At 44.1% G+C, this 21,181-nt stretch overlaps 1 protein-coding gene across 2 annotated transcripts in view; it reads left to right on the top strand.

The window, feature by feature from the left end:
* LOC311100955 (putative RNA-binding protein Luc7-like 1) overlaps positions 1-21,094 on the top strand; it is a 28,775-nt gene extending 7,681 nt beyond the window's left edge. For both annotated transcript variants that reach the window (XM_084141937.1, XM_084141938.1), the window contains 8 exons: positions 6,299-6,397; positions 6,549-6,659; positions 6,791-6,934; positions 16,916-17,092; positions 17,712-17,800; positions 17,980-18,021; positions 18,125-18,289; positions 18,449-21,094. In XM_084141937.1, coding sequence (XP_083998063.1) covers positions 6,299-6,397; positions 6,549-6,659; positions 6,791-6,934; positions 16,916-17,092; positions 17,712-17,800; positions 17,980-18,021; positions 18,125-18,289; positions 18,449-18,596 — 975 coding nt within the window. In that variant the 3' untranslated portion in view covers positions 18,597-21,094. The remainder of the gene's footprint in view (positions 1-6,298; positions 6,398-6,548; positions 6,660-6,790; positions 6,935-16,915; positions 17,093-17,711; positions 17,801-17,979; positions 18,022-18,124; positions 18,290-18,448) is intronic.
* Positions 21,095-21,181: the final 87 nt, after the last annotated feature.

Below are 21,181 nucleotides of genomic sequence, written 5' to 3'. Positions count from 1 at the left end.
TACCAAGTGGCCTAGTTAGTTTTGACTTAAATCGGCTTGGAAATCTATGGCAAGACTTGAAAATGGCTGCCTAGCAATGAACAACAACCACTTGACAGAGCTTGAAGAATTTAAAATAATAATCCAGGTGTGCAAAGCTTTTAGACACTTACCCAGAAAGACTCACAGCTCTAATCGTTGCCAAAGGGGATTCTGACATGTATCGATTCAATGGTGTGAATACTTATGTAAATGAGATTTCTGCATTTCATTTTCAGTACATTTGCAAAAAAAATCTAAAAACATGTTTTCACTTTGTGATGGGGTGTTGTGTTTAGATGGGTGATAAAAAATAATCCATTTTGAATTCCAGCTGTAAAAACGTGGAATAAGTCAAGTGGTATGAATAGTTTCTGAGGGCACTGTACGTACAAAATGTCTGAATGTCATCAGTTTGACCAGTTTTAAAGAAATGAAAAGCTGTGAAAATGATCCAACATGTTTCTGATAGTATTTCAGTGGATCTTGGATGCATATTTTATGTGGTTGAAAAATGAAATACTGTCAGCTTTTATGTTGCTGAAAAGAATAATCACGTTTAAGGTACACAACAGTCCCTATCCATGCATTCACATTCTCTCAAGATGCTGAAATAGATAAATCATATTTCTCTACTCTTGTTCCTGAGACAATATTAACATTTGGTGTATCATTTTACTGCAAGAAACACTTAATTATGCAGGAGTTAATGGTCTACATATGAGGCCTACAGTCAGTGTTCATACTTCTGTTACTATTCCAACTATTACTGTTCCCGTCTCTGCCTCCAGTGCTCTAAAGTGCAACCATTTTGGTCGCATATGCTCCTACATTTTTATATGGAAGCACCAGAGTACCTAGGGAAAAAATCAACCAGATATTAATTATTGTAATGATTAGGCTTTGCTTGTCCCTAGCCCAAACAGTTCAAAACGTATGACCCATATTGCCGGCGCTACGATTTCTTTCCTTCTGGTGGCATATACCATGTCGCAGCCATTCTGAAACTACTCACGGGCATGAACCATTTGTTAACACCTTGTTCAATCATGTTACCTCATTAGCTAAACATAAAGAAAGGAAAAGGGCTTCTTACAATTAAAATGTTTCTTTAGGAGATCAATGATCATAGCAATGAATTATTGACAAATCTCTTCAGCTTTAATATTGCAGATTAAACCCTAAATCTATCCAACTAATTGTTTGCATCATTTGTAATGCCCCATTCCCCCCCCCCCCCCCCCCCTTATTTTTCAACCCTACTTACCCCTCCCCTGATTGGAGTAAACTAACGGCCTACAATACGTCTTCTGCTACCGATGACTACGCTGAGTGTACAAAACATTATGAACACGTGCTCTTTCCATGACATAGATTGACCAGGTGAAAGATATGAAGGATTTTGAAGCCTTAAGACAATTGAGACATGGATTGTGTACGTGTGTCATTAAGAGGAAGAATGGGCAAGACAACAGATTTAAGTGCCTTTTGAACGGGGTATGATAGTAGGTGCCAGGCGCACCGGTTTGTGTCAAGAACTGCAACGCTGCTGGGTTTTTCACACTCAACAGTTTCCCGTGTGTATCAACAATAGTCCACCACCCTAAGCACATCTAGCCAACTTAACACAACTGTGGGTCGCATTGGAGTCAACGTGCCAGCATCCCTGTGGAACGCTTCGCCACCTTGTAGAATCCATGCCCCAACAAATTGAGGCTGTTCTGAGGGCAAAAGAGAGGATGCATCTCAATATTAGGAAGGTGTTCTTAATGTTTTGTACACTGTGTATATATGAATGGACAAAGCAATCGATCACGTGACACCATTCATTCCTATGTGAAGACTCAATAACACATTGAAGCCAAATTAAGTCTGTTAAGATGGCGTCTCATGGAGACATAACATGCGAAGTTTGAGCTACTCCAGTAAGTGACGTTACAGGCTAGCTCAGTGTTGCCCCTCTCATTGAGGAACTCTAGTTGAAGGCCAGCTGGGGTACTGTAGGCTGCCATTAGCAACTAAATTATACTTATAACTTCTTCTGTGTGCACCCATTGAGATATCAAAGAGGCGTGACCAGATCTTGTCCCTGTGTGATCACTACCTTCTCTCTCGAAATGAATGACTGAGCACAGAATCCATCCCTATGCGTCCGACAAATAGAATATCAAACAGAGTTCAGAGTGTGACGTCATATCAGAATGGGTGCTTCATCCAATATCACCTGTGACAGCTGTGAGCAGCCAGCCGCATCCCCTCACCAGCCATTAGCCTACTTAGCTGCTTCTCGCCGTCGGTTCCTTCTGCGCATCTCCATCAGTTTTAAAATGTTATTTAGCCGTGATGGTGAGCTGGGATGTGCAGACAGTGATGGGGTTTCTGTTACATTTGTTTTAAATATTAGCGCGGCTTGCTGTGCGAGCGAAATGGATAGGTATCTTTTCATTTCGCCGGTAAGAACAAGCAGGCCAGTCTGACTAGTTTTTGTTGTCACGTAGCCTCTAAATGCCACTGCCATAGAGGACAAATAGAGCACGGTGACATCCATGCTTGCGCCTTTACATCACTGAAATCCGCGAGTTTCTAGCCCAAACCACTCAAACGTTATGCCCCATATTACCGGAGGTACAGTACCAGTCAAAAGTTTGGACACACCTACTCATTCCAGGGTTTTTCTTTATTTTTACTATTTTCTACATTGTAGAATAATCAAAACTATGAAATAACACATTGAATGATGTAGTTACCCAAAAAGTGATAAACAAATCAAATATATTTTATATTTGAGATTCATCGAAGTAGCCACCCTTTGCCTTGATGACAGCTTTGCACACTCTTGGCATTCTCTCAATCAGCTTCATGAGGTAGTCACCTGGAATGCATTTCAATTAACAGGTGTGCCTTGTTAAAAGTTAACTTGTGGAATCTCTTTATTTCTTAATGCGTTTTAGCCAATCAGTTGTGTTGTGACATGGTACTGTGCCTTGCAAAAGTGTTCATCCCCCTTGGCGTTTTTCCAATTTTGTTGCATTACAACCTGTAATTTAAATAGATTTTTATTTGGATTTCATGTAATGGACATACACAAAATAGTCCAAATTGGTGAATAAGAACTTGTTTCAAAAAATCGGAAGAAAGAAATAACGGAAAAGTGGTGCTTGCATATGTATTCACCCCCTTTGCTATGAAGCCCCTAAATAAGATCTGGTGCAACCAATTACCTTCAGAAGTCACATAATTAGTTAAATAAAGTCCACCTGTGTGCAATATAAGTTTCACATGATCTGTCACATGATCTCAGCATATATACACCTGTTCTGAAAGGCCCCAGAGTCTGAAACACCACTAAGCAAGGGGCACCACCAAGCAAGCGGTACCATGAAGACCAAAGAGCTCTCCAAACAGGTCAGGGACAAAGTTGTGGAGAAGTACAGATCAGGGTTGGGTTATAAGAAAATATCAGAAACGTTGAACATCCCACGGAGCACCATTTTAAATCCATTATAAAAAAAATGGAAAGACCACAAACCTGCCAAGAGAGGGCCGCCCATCAAAACTCATGGACCAGGCAAGGAGGGCATTAATCAGAGGCAACAAAGAGACCAAAGATAACCCTGAAGGAGCTGCAAAGCTCCACAGCAGAGATTGGAGTATCTGTCCATAGGACCACTTTAAGCTGTACACTCCACAGAGCTGGGCTTTATGGAAGAGTGGCCAGAAAAAAGCCATTGCTTAAAGATGAAAATAAGCAAACACGTTTTGTGTTCATCAAAAGGCATGTGGGAGACTCCCCAAACATATGGTAGAAGGTACTCTGGTCAGATGAGACTAAAATTAAGCTTTTTGGCTATCTAGGAAAACGCTATGTCTGGGGGGGGTCAAGTTTTCTGTTTATTTGTCTTATTTCTTGTTTGTTTCACAATTTTTTGTATTTTGCATCTTCAAAGTGGTAGGCATGTTGTGTATATCAAATGATACAACCCCCCCCCAAATCCATTTAAATTCCAAATCCATTTTAATTCCAGGTTGTAAGGCAACAAAATAAGAAAAATGCCAAGATGGGGGGGAGGGGGAGAGAGAGAGAGAGTACTTTCGCAAGCCACTGTAGGGGTGCTATACAGAAGATATCCCTATTTAGTAAAAGACCAAGTCCATATTATGGCAAGAACAGCTCAAATAAGCAAAGAGAAACGACAGTCCATCATTACTTTAAGACATGGTCAGTCAATACAGAACATTTCAAGAACTTTGAAAGTGGCTCACATGAGGACCGCCACAGGAAAGGAAGACCCAGAGTTACCTCTGCTGCATAGGCTAAGTTCATTAGATTTAACTGCATCTCAGATTGCAGCCCGAATAAATGCTTCACAGAGTTCAAGTAACAAACATCTCAACATCAACTGTTCAGAGGAGACTGCGTGAATCAGGCCTTCATGGTCGAATTGCTGCAAAGAAACCACTACTAAAGGACACCAATAAGAATTGCTTGGGCCAAGAAACACGAGCAATGGACATTAGACCGGTGGAAATTTGTCCTTTGGTCTGGTGTCTCCATATTTGAGATTTTTTGTTCCAACCGTCGTGTTTTTGTGAGACGCAGTGTGGGTGAACGGATGATCTCTGCATGTGTGGTTCCCACCATGAAGCATGGAGGTGTGATGGTGTGGGGGGTGCTTTGCTGGTGACACTGTCAGTGATTTATTTAGAATTCAAGGCACACTTAACCAGCATGGCTACCACAGCATTCTGCAGCGATACGCCATCCCATCTGGTTTGTGCTTAGCGGTACAGTCATTTTGTTTCTCAACAGGACAATGACCCAAAACACACCTCCAGGCTGTGTAAGGGCTATATGACCAAGAAGGAGAGTGATGGAGTGCTGCATCAGATGACCTGGCCTCCACAATCACCGGACCTCAACCCAATTGAAATGGTTTGGGATGAGTTGTACCGCAGAGTGAAGGAAAAGCAGCCAACAAGTGCTCAGCATATGTGGGAACTATGTGGGAGCTGGTTGAGAGAATGCCAAGAGTGTGAAAAGCTGTCATCAAGGCAAAGGGTGCCTACTTTGAAGAATCTCAAATATAAAATATATTTTTGTTTGTTTAAACTTTTTTTTTGGTTACTACATGATTCCATATGTGTTATTTCATAGTCTTGATGTGTTCAATATTCTTCTACAATGTAGAAAATGGTAAACATAAAGAAACACCCTTGAATGAGTAGGTGTGTCCAAACTTTTGACTGGTACTGTACCTTCTCCCCTTTCTACTACGAATTGGCACACATTTTATATAATTTTATAAACCATGTCGCTGGCCGCAAGTTTTTGGTTTGATAACAAACAACCTTGTTTAGTCATGTTACCTGGCTAGCTAGCTAACAACATGATACCTTGGCTATGCACAAATGTGGCACAGGAAACAAGAAATGGGATAGATGGCCTACTCAGAGATGCTTTAAAGGTAGGATTCATATGCCTAATCAATGTCATTCTAAGCTAAATCTCAATCAAATCAATATATTTTTCTAGTGTTCCTTAAATTCTATTTGGTGCGTCACTTTTGGGAGGGGGGTGTGTGTGTGTGTGTGTGTGTGTGTGTGTGTGTGTGTGGGAGAGGGAGGGAGTGAGTGAGAGGGTGTGTGTAAGGGAGGGAGAGTGTAGGCTATGTGTAAATTTGTCTGAAGAGTAGGCTAAAGATGGTTTCATATAGGCCTAGTGTGCTTTCCCCTTACAGCCATAATCATTATGAATTTGTATTCCTTACTGTATTCCTCCTGCCCACAGGTCGGCCTTCGGCCTGGTATCACATCGTTAGTACAATTTTGGTATTGTGACAACCCTACTCTGAAAATATGCAACAAAAAAAATTTCACATTTTTTTACCCCTTGCCAGTTTGCATCCATGGTTATGACACATCTCTTGCTTGTCACTCAGTCTTGACTTTCTTAAAGAGACAATGTAGAATTTTAATGTAAATCACCTCAATAGGAAATAGTGCTTTTAACACAATGAAAAAACCTAATATCCCACAAGTGACTTTGTATTTCAATGCAAGGTATTTGTATTAACATCTTAGCTATTATAATAAACAGATCTCTTTACAGGGTTACATATTAGTTTCTAGGGTAGGGAATCTTCATGTTACCCAAATATTATTGAATCAGCAGTTGAAGTGAATATTTTGTGACGTGACTTAACTTTCTAAAGTAGTTCACTGCAGACTATGTTGGAACTATGGCTGTGTCTTGTCTGGCTGACTTTGACTTCATCAACAGCGTATGGATCTGGGAGAATGTGCAAAGACCCACGACCTGGCACTCCGGGCCGACTATGAAATTGCCTCCAAGGAGAGAGACCTCTTCTTCGAGCTTGACGTAAGTGATATCAGTCAGTTCGATTTTAAATACAACTTAATTTATCCCCTCAGGGGCAAGTAAGTTGTACTTCTCCCAGTTCATTTTACCAGTGCAGCAGTCTGTGTTCCATTGACTTGTATGGAGTTTACTTTTCTGTTGTTGACTATAGGCTGTGGATCATCTGGAGTCCTTCATCGCCGATTGCGACCGGAGAACAGAGTTGGCCAAGAAACGACTGGTTGAGACCCAAGACGAGATCAGTGCGGAGGTGGCTGAAAAGGTGAGAGGGCAAGATTGACCTTGTTCACTGAATCTTATTGTGGAGTGTAAGGATGACATGTTGTTGAAAACGTTCTGATCTTGACACGATATATGCTGTTGTTGACATGTGTTGTTTGTATTATTCTCCAGGCAGAGACGGTCCACGAGCTGAACGAGGAGATCGGGAAGCTCCTGGCCAAGGCAGAGCAGCTGGGTGCCGAGGGGAATGTGGACGAGGCCCAGAAGGTCCTACAGGAAGTGGAGAAGGTTCGCAGCAGAAAGAGGGACGCTGAGGTGAGGAGGAGGGGTTGTTTTCCTCACGGCATGTTTCTTTTTCATCAAATCAATCAGTCAATCAAATCTATTTATAAAGCCCTTTTTACTCTTATTTTTTTATTTCACTTTTATTTAACCAGGTAGGCCAGTTGAGAACAGGTTCTCATTTACAACTGCTACCTGGCCAAGATAAAACAAAGCAGTGCGATAAAAACAACACAGTTACACATGGGATAAACAAAACGTACAGTCAATAACACAATAGAAAATCTATATACAGTGTGTGCAAATGTAGAAAGTTATGGAGGTAAGGCAATAAATAGGCCATAGTGCAAAATAATTACAATTTAGTATTAACACAGGAGTGATAGATGTGCAGAAGATGATGTGCAAATAGAGATACTGGGGTGTAAATGAGCAAAATAAATAACAATATGGGGATGAGGTAGTTGGGTGGGCTAATTACAGAATGGGCTGTGTACAGGTGCAGTGATCGGTAAGCTGCTCTGACAACTGATGCTTAAAGTTAGTGAGGAAGATAAGAGTCTCCAGCTTCAGAGATTTTTGCAGTTCGTTCCAGTCAATAGCAGCAGAGAACTGGAAGGAATGGCGGCCAAAGGAGGTGTTGGCTTTGGGACTGACCAGTGAGATATACCTGCTGGAGCGCATACTACGGGTGGGTGTTGCTATGGTGACCAATGAGCTAAGATAAGGCGGGGATTTGCCTAGCAGTGATTTATAGATTACCTGGAGCCAGTGGGATTGGCGACGAATATGTAGTGAGGGCCAGCCAACAAGAGCGTACAGGTCACAATGGTGGGTAGTATATGGGGCTTTGGTGACGAAACGGATGGCACTGTGAAGACTACATCCAATTTGCTGAGTAGAGTGTATGAGGTTATTTTGTAAATGACATCGCCGAAGTCAAGGATTTGTAGGATAGTCAGTTTTACGAGGGCAAGTTTGGCAGCATGAGTGAAGGAGGCTTTGTTGCGAGATAGGAAGCCGATTCTAGATTTAACTTTGGATTGGAGATGCTTAATGTGAGTCTGGAAGGAGAGTTTACGGTCTAACCAGACACCTAGGTATTTGTAGTTGTCCACATATTCTAAGTCAGACCCGCCGAGAGTAGTGATTCTAGTCGGGCGGGCGGTTGCAAGCAGCGTTCGATTGAAGAGCATTTAGTTTTACTAGTGTTTAAGAGCAGTTGGAGGCTACGGAAGGAGTGTTGTATGGCATTGAAGCTCGTTTGGAGGTTTGTTAACACAGTGTCCAATGAAGGGCCAGATGTATACAAAATGGTGTCGTCAGCGTAGAGGGAGATCTGAGAGTCACCAGCAGCAAGAGCGACATCATTGATATACACAGAGAATAGAGTCGGCCCGAGAACTGAACCCTGTGGCACCCCCATAGAGACCGCCAGAGGTCCAGACAACAGGCCCTCCGATTTGAAACATTGAACTATCTGAGAAGTAGTTGGTGAACCAGGTGAGGCAGTCATTTGAGAAACCAAGGCTATTTAGTCTGCCAATAAGAATGTGGTGATTGACAGAGTCGAAAGCCTTGGCCAGGTCGATGAAGACGGCTGCACAGTACTGTCTTTTATCGATTGCGGTTATAATATCGTTTAGGACCTTGAGTGTGGCTGAGGTGCACCCATGACCAGCTCAGAAACCAGATTGCATAGTGGAGAAGGTACGGTGGGATTCTAAATGGTCGGTGATCTGTTTGTTAACTTGGCTTTCAAATACTTTCGAAAGGCAGGGTAGGATGGATATAGGTCTGTAACAGTTTGGATCTAGAGTGTCACCCCCTTTGAAGAGGAGGATGACCGCGGCAGCTTTCCAATCTCTGGGGATCTCAGATGATACGAAAGAGAGGTTGAAAAGGCTAGTAACATGGGTTGCTACAATTTCGGCGGCTAATTTTAGAAAGAAAGGGTCCAGATTGTCTAGCCCAGCTGATTTGTAGGGGTCCAGATTTTGCAGCTCTTTCAGAACATCAGCTATCTGAATTTGGGTGAAGGAGAAGCGGGGTGGGGCATGGGCAAGTTGCAGCGGAGGGTGCAGAGCTGGGGGTAGGGGTAGCCAGGTGGAAAGCATGGCCAGCCGTAGCAAAATGCTTATTGCAATTCTCAATTATTGTAGATTTATCGGTGGTGACGGTGTTTCCTAGCCTCAGTGCAGTGGGCAGCTGGGAGGAGGTGCTCTTATTCTCCATGGACTTTACAGTGTCCCAAAACATTTTGGAGTTAGTGCTACAGGATGCAAATTTCTGTTTGAAAAAGCTAGCCTTTGCTTTCCTAACTGATTGTGTATATTTGTTCCTGACTTCCCTGAAAAGTTGCATATCGCGGGCGCTGTTTGATGCTAATGCAGTATGCCACAGGATATTTTTGTGCTGGTCAAGGGCAGTCAAGTCTGGGTTGAACCAGGGGCTGTATCTGTTCTTAGTTCTGAATTTTTTGACTGGGGCATGCTTATTTAAGATGGAGAGGAAAGCACTTCTAAAGAACAACCAGGCATCCTCTACTGACGGAATGAGGTCAATATCCATCCAGGATACCCGGGCCAGGTCAATTAGAAAGGCCTGCTCGCTGAAGTGTTTTAGGGAGCGTTTGACAGTGATGAGGGGTGGTCATTTGACCGCGGACCCATTACGGACGCAGGCAATGAGGCAGTGATCGCTGAGATCCTGGTTGAAGACAGCGGAGGTGTATTTAGAGGGTAAATTAGTCAGGATGATATCTATGAGGGTGCCCATGTTTACGGATTTAGGGTTGTACCTGCTAAGTTCCTTGATCATTTGTGTGAGATTGAGGGTATCTAGTTTGGATTGTAGGACGGCCGGGGTGTTAAGCATATCCCAGTTTAGGTCACCAAGCAGTACGAACTCTGAGGATAGATGAGGGGCAATTAATTCACATATGGTGTCCAGGGCACAGCTGGGGGCAGAGGGGGTCTGTAGCAAGCGGCAAAGGTGAGAGACTTATTTCTGGAAAGGTGGATTTTTAGAAGTAGAAGCTCAAACTGTTTGGGCACAGACCTGGATAGTATGATAGAGCTCTGCAGGCTATCTCTACAGTAGATTGCAACTCCGCCCCCTTTGGCAGTTCTATCTAGACGGAACATTTTGTAGTTGGGGATGGACATTTCTGCATTTTTGGTGGCCTTCCTAAGCCAGGATTCAGACACTGCTAGAACATCAGGGTTGGCAGAGTGTGCTAATGCAGTGAATAACTCAAACTTGGGGAGGAGGCTTCTGATGTTAACATGCAAGAAACCAAGGCTTTTACGGTTACAGGAGTCAACTAATGATAGCGCCTGGGGGGGGGGGTAGGAGTGATACTGGGGGCTACAGGGCCTGGGTTAACCTCTACATCAACAGAGGAACAGAGGAGGAATAGAATAAGGATATGGCTAAAGGCTTTAAGAACTGGTCTTCTAGTGCATTGGGTACAGAGAATAAAAGGGGCAGATTTCCGGGCGTTGTAGAATAGATTCAGGGCATTATGTACAGACAAGGATATGGAAGGATATGAGTACAGTGGAGGTACACCTAAGCATTGGGTAACGATGAAAGAGATAGCATTGCTGGAGGCACTTATTGAGCCGGTCTCCGTGTGGGGGGTGGGACAAAGGAGCTATCTGAGGCAGGTTGAGCGGGACTGGGGGCTCTACAGTGAAATGGTACAATAAGAACTAACCGAAACAGAGATAGGCAAGTCATATTGACATGGGAGAGAGGCAAAAAGCAATCACAGGTGTTATTTGAGAGAGCTAAGACAACAACTGGTAATGGCGACGAAAGTTTGGGCTGAGGCTAAACAGATAAACAGGATGGGGTACCGTGTAAAGGAACAGTCCAGCAGGCATCAGCTGTGTAGCTGAGTGATCATAAGGTCCAGTGAACAGCAATAGGTGAGTCCGGGAGCAGTTCGATGGCTGCTACGGCACAGGCTGTTGATTGCGTGTGCTAGCGGGCCGGGGCTAGCATATTGATCTTCGTGGTCGTCGCAACGGGAAGCCTGTTGAAACCACATCAGGCGATTACGTCAGCAGACCAGTCGTGATGGATCAGCGGGGCTCCGTGTCGACACTAGGATGTCCCGTCCGGTTGACAGAGAAGTAGATAGCCGGGAGATGGGCCTAGCTCGAGGCTAGCTCAAGGCTAACTGGTGCTAGCTTCGGGACAGTGGTGATTAGCCAACAACAACATCCATTCGGTTGCAGCTAGCTAGTTGCGATGATCTGGTGTTAAAGGTCCAGTGATTCAGTGATTCCGGCAGAAAATCTGATATGTTCTGGGTCGATAGCGCGCTGTGCAGACTGGCCGATAATTAATTGTCCAGGCTAGAGCTGGCTGGTAGGTAGTGCAGGCCACGGACAATGGTGGAAACCGCTAACGGTGGCTAATAGCAAGTAGCTAGTTAGCTGGCTATTTTCAGCCGGTTCTAGATAAAAAGGTATAAGAAATAATAGAATCCGTTCCACATTGGGTGAGGCGGGTTGCAGGAAAGTATATTTAGTTGAAGGATGAAAAGCAAGATTGAGAAATATATATTAAAACTGGCTATTTACACGAGCACACTACAGAATACACGGCGGCACTGCTACGCCATCTTTGATATTGTGACATCAGCAGATGTCACAAAGTGCTATACAGAAACCCAGCCTAAAACCCCAAACAGCAAGCAATGCAGATGTAGAAGCACGGTGGCTAGGAAAAACTCCCTAGAAAGGCAGAAACCTAGAGAGGAACCAGGCTCTGAGGGGTGGCTGTGCTGGGTGGAGATTATAACAGTTCATGGCCATTAAGGCCAGATTTTTCTCCAAGATGTTCAAACGTTCATAGATGACCAGCAGGGTCAAATAATAATCACAGTGGTTGTAGAGGTTGCAACAGGTCAGTACATCAGGAGTAAATGTCACTTGGCTTTTCATAGCCGGGCATTTAGAGGTTGAAATAGCAGGTGTGGTAGAGAGAGAGAGTTCAAAACAGCAGGTCTGGGACAAGGTAGCACGTCCGGTGAACAGGTCAGGGTTCCATAGCCGCAGGCAGAAGAGTTAAAACTGGAGCAGCAGCACAACCAGGTGGACTGGGGACAGCAAGGAGTCATCAGGCCAGGTAGTCCTGAGGCATGGTCCTAGGACTCAGGTCCTCCGGGAGGGAGAGAGAGAGAATTAGAAGGAGCATACTTAAATTCACACAGGACACCGGATAAGACAGGAGAATAACACCAGATATAGCAGACTGACCCTAGCCCCCCGGCACATATACTATTGCAGCATAGATACTGGAGGCTGAGACGGGGGGTCGGGAGACACTGTGGCCCCGTCCGACGATACCCCCGGACAGGGCCAACCAGGCAGGATATAACCCCACCCACTTTGCCAAAGCACAGCCCCCACACCACCAGAGGGATATCAACAGCCTACTACCCTGAGACAAGGCTGAGTAAAGCCCACAATGATCTCCTCCACTGCACGAGTCAGAGGGGGTGACAAACCTGACAGGAAGGTCACGTCAGTGACTCAACCCACTCAAGTGACGCACCACTCCTAGGGACGGCATGGAAAGCACCAGTAAGCCAGTGACTCAGCCCCTGTAATAGGGTCAGAGGCAGAGAATCCCAATGGAGAGACGGGAACCGGCCAGGTTTGTCTCTCCAGTGCCTTTCCGTTCACCTTCGCACCCCTGGGCCAGACTACACTCAATCATAGGACCTACTGAAGAGATGAGTCTTCAGTAAAGACTTCAAGGTCAAGACCGAGTCTGCGTGTCTCACATGGATAGGCAGACCATTCCATAAAAATTGAGCTCTAAAGGAGAAAGCCCTGCCTCCAGCTGTTTGCTTAGAAATTCTAGGGATAATAAGGAGGCCTATGTCTTGTGACCGTAGCGTACGTGTAGGTATGTACGGCAGGACCAAATTGGAGAGATCGGTAGGAGCAAGCACATGTAATGCTTTGTAGGTTAGCAGTAAAACCTTGAAATCAGCCCTAGCCTTAACAGGAAGCCTTTCCGTTCACCTTCGCACCCCTGGGCCAGACTACACTCAATCATAGGACCTAGCACTGGAGTAATATGATCAGATTTTTTTGTACTAGTCAAGATTCTATCAGCCGTGTTTAGCACTAACTGAAGTTTATTTAGTACTTTATCCGGGTAGCCGGAGAGTAGAGCATTGCAGTAGTCTAATCTAGAAGTGACAAAAGCATGGATGAGCTTTTTTGCATCATTTTTGGACAATGATATTTGCAATGTTACGAAGATGGAAAAAATCTGTCCTTGAAATATTCTTAATATGTTCGTCAAAAGTGAGATCAGGGTCCAGAGTAACGTCGAGGTCCTTCAGTGTTTATTTATTTTTTAACGACTACAACCATCAAGATTAATTCTCAGATCCAACAAAAGATCTCTCTGTTTCTTGGGACCTAGAGTTTAAAAGTAAATCATTTGCAGCCATCCACTTCCTTATGTCTGAAACACAGGCTTCCAGGGTAGGCAATTTTGGGGCTTCACCATGTTTCGTCGAAATGTATAGCTGTGTGTCGTCTGCATAGCAGTGAAAGTTAACATATATGGTGAAAACAATAGTGGTCCTAAAACGGAACCTTGAGGAACACCGAAACATACAATTGATTTGTCAGAGGACAAACCATTTACAGAGACGACCTGATATCTTTCCGACAGATAAGATCTAAACCAGACAAGAACTTGTCCGTGTAGACCAACTAAGGTTTCCAATCTCTCCAAAAGAATGTGGTGATCGATGGTGTCAAAAGCAGCACTAAGGTCTAGGAGCACGAGGACAGATGCAGAGCCTTGGTCTGACACCATTAGATGCAGAGCCTTGGTCTGACACCATTAAAAGGTAATTTACCAACTTCACGAGTGCAGTCTCAGTGGTATGATGGGGTCTAAAACCAGACTGAAGCGTTTCGTATACATTATTTGTCTTCAGGAAGGCAGTGAGTTGCTGCACAACAGCTTTTTCTAAAAAAATTGAGAGGAATGGGAGATTCGATATAGGCCGATAGTTGTTTACATTTTCTGGCTCAAGGTTTGGCTTTTTCAAGAGCGGCTTTATTACTTCCACTTTTAGTGAGTTTGGTACACATCCAGTGGATAGGGAGCCATTTATTATGTTCAAAATAGGAGGGCCAAGCACAGGAAGTAGCTATTTCAGTAGTTTAGTTGGAATAGGGTCCAGTATGCAGCTTGAAGGTTTAGAGGCCATGACTATTTTCATGAATGTGTCAGGAGATATAGGATTAAAAAACTTGAGTGTCTCCATTGATCCTAGGTCCTGGCAGTTTTGTGCAGAGTCAGGACAGCTGAGCTTTGGAGAAATACGCAGATTCAAAGAGGAGTCCGTAATTTGCTTTCTAATGATCATGATCTTTTCGTCAAAGAAGTTAATCACTGCTGAAGTGAAAGGCATCCTCTCTTGGGGAATGCTGCTTTTTAGTTAGCTTTGCGATAGTATCAAATATACATTTAGGATTGTTCTTATTCTCTTCAATTAGGTTGGAAAAATACGATGATCGAGCAGCACTGAGGGCTCTTCGATATTGCACTGTACTTTCGTTCCAAGCTAGTAGGTAGACTTCCAGTTTGGTGGAGCGCCATTTCCGTTCCAATTTTCTGGAAGCTTGCTTCAGGGCTCTGGTATTTTCTGTATGCCAGGGAGCTAGTTTCTTGTGACCAAATGTTTTTTGTTTTTAGGCGTGCGACTGCATCTAGGGTATTACGCAAGGTTAAATTTAGATCCTCAGTTAGGTCGTTAACTGATTTTTGTACTTTGACGTCCTTTGTTAGGTGGAGGGAGTCTGGAAGGGCCTCTAGGAATATTTGGGTTGTCCAAGAATTTATAGCACAGCTTTTGATGGTCCTTGGTTGGGGTCTCAGCAGATTATTTGTTGCGATTGCAAACGTAATAAGATGGTGGTCCGATAGTCCAGGGTTATTAGATCCACAATATTTATTCCACGGGACAACACTAGATCCAGGGTATGACTGTGGCAATGAGTAGGTCCGGAGACATGTTGGACAAAACCCACTGAGTCGATGATCGCTCCGTAAGCCTTTTGGAGTGGGTCTGTGGACTTTTCCATGTGAATATTAAAGTCACCAAAAATGTGAATATTATCTGCCATGACTACAAGGTCCGATAGGAATTCAGGGAACTCAGTGAGGAACACTTTATACGGCCCAGGAGGCCTGTAAACAGTAGCTATAAAAGGGATTGAGTAGGCTGCATAGATGTCATGACTAGAAGCTCAAAAGATGAAAACGCAGTATTTTTTGGGGGGGGGGGGGGGGGGTAAATTCACATTTGCTATCGTAAATGTTAGCAACATCTCCGCCTTTTCGGGATGCACGGGGGATATGGTCACTAGTGTAACCAGGAGGAGAGGCCTCGTTTAACACAGTAAATTCATCAGGCTTAAGCCATGTTTGTCAGGCCAATCACATCAAGATTATGATCAGTGATTAGTTGATTGACCATAACTGCCTTGGAAGTGAGGGATCTAACATTAAGTAGCCCTATTTTGAGATGTGAGAGATCTCTTTCAATAATGACAGGAATGGAGGAGGTCTTTATTCCGGTGAGATTGCTAAGGCGAACAACGCCATGTTTAGTTTTGTTCAACCTAGATCGAGGCACAGACACGGTCTCAATGGGGATAGCTGAGCTGACTACACTGACTGTGCTAGTGGCAGACTCCACTAAGCTGGCAGCTGCCTGGCCTGCACCCTATCTCATTGTGGAGCTAGAGGATTTAGAGCCCTGTCTATGTTGATAGATAAGATGAGAGCACCCCTCCAGCTAGGATGGAGTCCGTCACTCATCAGCAGGCCAGGCTTGGTCCTGTTTGTGGGTGAGTCCCAGAAAGAGGGCCAATTATCTACAAATTCTATTTTTTGGGAGGGGCAGAAAACCGTTTTCAACCAGCGATTGAGTTGTGAGACTGCTGTAGAGCTCATCACTCGCCCTAACTGGGAAGGGGCCAGAGACAATTACTCAATGCAGACACATCGTTCTAGCTAATTTACACGCTGAAGCTATGTTGCTCTTGGTGACCTCTGACTGTTTCATCCTAACATCGTTGGTGCCGACGTGGATAACAATATCCCTATACTCGCTACACTCGCCAGTTTTTGCCTTAGCCAGCACCATCTTCAGATTAGCCTTTATGTCGGTAGCCCTGCCCCCTGGTAAACAGTTTATGATTATTTTAAAGTCTAATATTGCGGGTAATGGAGTCGCCAATGACTAGGGTTTTCAATTAGTCAAAGCTAATGGTGGGAGGCTTCGGTGGCTCAGACCCCGTAACGGGTGAAGGAGAGACCTGATAAGGCTCGGCCTCTGACTCCGACTCGTTGCTTAATGGGGAGAACCGGTTGAAAGTTTCTGTCGGCTGAATGAGCGACACCGGTTGAGAATGCAGACAGCATTTCTTTCCAGAAGCCTTGAGAAAATTGTCCGGCTACGGGGACTGTGCGGGGGGATTTATACTACTATCTGTACTTACTGGTGGCACAGACGCTGTTTCATCCTTTCCTACAATTACATTGCCCTTGCCTAACGAATTCATCAGAAGCTGAGATTGCAGCAAGGCTATCTTCACCAGAAGGCGAAAGTTTTCCTGTATATTATTAGTACAACGACTGCAATAACTAAGACGTTGGTAAAATGTGTTAAATGAAGATTGATTAACAACAAGTTTGGCAGGTAGCCAAGCAGCAACAAACAGCACAGCAGCACGGAGAGAAGTGACGCGCTCAAAAAACTAGCCCGGAATGTAGACCTGGGCGTGTTCAGTAGGGCACAACGTAGCAAAAACATTTTGCAATGGAAAATTAAATGTTTGTTCTTATTGGACAAGGTTAGGTGGAACCGTCCTGTTTTTCACCACACTGAACTCGACCCCCTTCTTTCCTATCCTGACTCAATCTCTTTCTCCATCTCTTCGGTTTTCACCTTCTCAGGAGGAGTACAGAAACTCCATGCCTGCCTCCAGTTTCCAGCAGCAGAAGCTTCGTGTCTGCGAGGTGTGCTCGGCCTACCTGGGTCTCCACGACAACGACCGTCGCCTGGCCGACCACTTTGGTGGGAAGCTGCACCTGGGCTTCATCCAGATCAGGGAGAAACTGGAAGCCCTGAAGGTATGCTCTGAACCACCTCAGACCACATAGCTTACTTAATACACGTAGCGAGATGTGGATGTATAATCCTCAAAAGGGGATTTTTGACTGCTTTCCCCTTTTGAGGATTATACAGGGACATTGTTTGGGATTAAAGCACTGCAAACATCTCCCTTTTGGGATTAATTTTGCAGCAAGGACATTCTTTTTGACATTAGAATGAATTAACATGAGAACACATTTTAATGTAAACACTGAGGCTACTGTCTATGCTGAACACTGAGGCTACTGTCTATGCTGAACACCGAGGCTACTGTCTATGCTAAACACTGAGGCTACTGTCTATGCTAAACACTGAGGCTACTGTCTATGCTGAACACTGAGGCTACTGTCTATGCTGAACACTGAGGCTACTGTCTATGCTGAACACCGAGGCTACTGTCTATGCTAAACACTGAGGCTACTGTCTATGCTAAACACTGAGGCTACTGTCTATGCTGAACACTGAGGCTACTGTCTATGCTGAACACTGAGGCTACTGTCTATGCTGAACACTGAGGCTACTGTCTATGCTAAACACTGAGGCTACTGTCTATGCTAAACACTGAGGCTAATGTCAATGCTCACCATTTTCTATCAGAAAACCGTCCTTGAAAAGCAGGAGAAGAGGAACCAGGATCGTCTGAAGAGGAGAGAGGAGAGAGAGAAGGAGGAGAGGATGAAGAAGAGGTGGGTACAGGTCTTAACTTTTCCAAAATAATGAAATTGATGTAGGCAAATTTGATAAACATGTCTGTGGTGATGGCAGCACTACTTGGAAAATATAATCGATCCGTGTACTGTATGTGGAGACAAATGCAGATATCTTCACTGTGGCATCTTATCAATTGTTTTCTGTCACTTTATAGGACCAAATCACGGAGCAGGGAAAGGAGCAGGGAACATAGAAGGTTAGTATAGGCCACCAGCCATCTACTGCCATATGAACCCTATTGAATACACTATCTCCTAGTTTATTGCTGTATAAAACACTTCTCTGTGTCCGTGCTGCAGGTCCAGCTCTCGCGACCGTAGGAGACGGCGTTCGCGTTCCTCGTCTCGGGAGAGGCGGCGTTCCTCCCGCTCTCGCTCCAGGGACCGGGAGAGGAGGAGACGCCACCGCAGCCGGTCCCGCAGCAAGGGCTGCCGCCACAGCCACGAGCCCAGCTCCAGACACAAGTAGGAGTACACACACACACACACACACACACACACACGTTCCATCTCATTACTTAAACAAGTGCGCACTTAATCATAAAGCTTATTTTCATAATAAATACACATGACAAACACACATACACAGATTTGTGTGTAACAAGACCGTGTTTACGTTTCCAGGTCATCCAGGGATCGAGAGCGCTCCTCCAGAGACCGTTCACGGGAGCGAAGCAGGAAGAGGGGATCCTCGGAGCGGCGGCAGGACAGCAGGGATCAGAACGGGAGGACAGACTCCCGCCGGGTTGAGGACAGGGATAGAGACCTTTGACCTCTCTCGCTGTCTCCATCCTTAACACACAACCTCCTTTTGTCTCTCTCTTTCATATCTGTCCATACATCTATTTGAACTCTCCTTGTATGAATCCTCCCTCCATTCCCTTATCAGAATTGTCCAGAGATGTTTTGCTTTGACCGATATTCCAGCCAACCCACTGTCCCAAATACATAGCGCTTATATGACCACAGAAGTATATACAGGTAACTGCCAAAATAATGGAAACACTTGAGTAAATGAGGGAAACAAAGTATACTGAAAGCAGGTGCCTCCACACGTGTGGTTCCTGAGTTAATTAAGCAATTAACATCCCATCATGCTTAGGGTCATGTATAAAAATGCTGGGCAGGCCATTATTTTGGCTACCATGGCTATGCTCCCATAGGATAACAATGCCCCCATCCACAGGGCACGGAGTGGTCACTGAATGGTTTGATGAGCATGAAAACGATGTTTAAACCATATGCCATGGCCGTCTGTCTCCAGATCTCAACCCAATTGAACACTTATGGGAGATTCTGGAGCGGCATTTGAGACTGTGTTTTCCACCACCATCAATAAAACATAAAATCATGGAATTTCTAATGGAAGAATGGTGTCGCATCCCTCCAATAGAGTTCCAGACACTTGTAGAATCTATGCCAAGGTGCATTGAAGCTGTTCTGGTTCGTGTTGGCCCAACGCCCTACAAAGACACGTTATGTTGGTGTTTCCTTTATTTTGTCACTTACCTGTATATCGTACATGCATATATATATATTTTAGTTTCAAGCGTTCAAATATATCTTGGGATAAGGGTGTGGGGGGTTGTTGAACATTGGGCGTGGGGGTACATAAAGTCCTGCCAGTGTATGTTAGATGTGATTGCTGTTGATTACATACATATGATTATATATATTATATAAAACTGTCCTAAATATTAATTTCCTGGAGGAATCAGTAGCCGAAGCTAGAGAAACAATAAATGAATGACCATTGACCATAAACTTAAAGAATAGAGCATTTCCATATTGCTGTGTTTTATGATGCTGTTAGTTTTAAACTGTCAGAATTGCTATGTGTGATTGAGATACTTTGCATAATCATACCTCCTGCGTACTGTCCTGGGTGATGTTCATTAGGCACCAAATGGAAGAAACCGGACTGAAACAGGGAGGGGTCACCTGGACTTGTCCAATAAAAAACCTAAATTTTTTATTTCCTGTAAAAACATTGCTAAATGTTTTCAGTTATTGCCCTAATAAACACGACCCAGCAGACTGTCTTGGATTGGCTTCTCCCTGCAAGGCTTTCTTCCCTTCCTAGAGGCTATTTCACAACGCTGGTTGCATCAATTTGCCATTTGATGTTGCACTAAATATGTAATATACCAGTAATCATAGAATCTCTTCTGCACATATCTGGCCTAAGATTGATAAACTAACCCATATTGTTATTTTTTGACTGGATCAGGACATTTGGAAATCAAAGGGAATTTGGTCAGTTGTGAATATCAGTGACCTCATTTCTGTCAGCTTGTGAAATACCCTCTGCTTCTATATCTGTGGTTTATACTGACTGAGGATGTTTATCGCTGGAGAGATTGTAGCAGTTCAATTTAATGTCATGATGACTAATACGGACAAGATTTTCATACGTTTTAGATTTTATTGTCCTTTGTGTTCACGAACGGTGGCTAGTTTTTTTTTTTTCTCTCCATAGAATTGTACAAGTTTGTTCCAAGTTTTCATGTTGAATACAAATATTAACCCTTATTATCATAGTCTTGGCATGCGAGCGGTCAAGTCTGCATATGTGTGTAGACATGGACTTTGCATGCCTCTCCAATGTTTTGAGTAGTAAATGCTGTTTTGGATTGAAAATGACTGTTCCAGGCTTCTTACTGTATGTGACCCTAGAAGTTGGCTACGTTACCCTGGTAGTCCCCTACGTTACCCTGGTAGTCCCCTACGTTACCCTGGTAGTCCGCTACGTGGCCCTGGTAGTCCGCTACGTGGCCCTGGTAGTCCCCTACGTTACCCTGGTAGTCCGCTACGTTACCCTGGTAGTCCGCTACGTTACCCTGGTAGTCCCCTACGTTACCCTGGTAGTCCGCTACGTGGCCCTGGTAGTCCGCTACGTTACCCTGGTAGTCCGCTACGTGGCCTTGGTAGTCCGCTACGTTGCATTGGTAGTCCGCTATGTTGCCCTGGTAGTCAGCTACGTTACCCTGTTTTTGGCCTACGACACTTTGTGCTGGGAACATTGTCTTAAGCACAGTAGGTGCTTATGTCCATTTCACTTTCCAATATTTTGATGCTGATTCAACAGTTTGTAAATGTTCTTTCTTTTTTGGTTAAAGTCAGTCACTTGAAGTTGGATGCAAACATATATAAATGATGCATTGCTTTTCCTAATGTGTGCCGTCTGTAGACTTTGTCTGGTCTGTTTGTATTATTTCCTGGAAGATGATTTTCTCTTGAAGCCTGAATAAAAATCCCCATTTTCATGTATTTACCTAAGATCTGTGTAAAACTGAAGTTCTATTAGAAGAAAAGGCTTTCTTGTCTAATATATTGTGAGTGTATAAAGAATGGACA

Source organism: Coregonus lavaretus (genome assembly GCF_964263955.1).
Source record: "Coregonus lavaretus genome assembly, chromosome: 25".
NCBI lineage: Eukaryota > Metazoa > Chordata > Actinopteri > Salmoniformes > Salmonidae > Coregonus > Coregonus lavaretus.
This window is presented reverse-complemented; position numbering and strand designations above follow the sequence as displayed.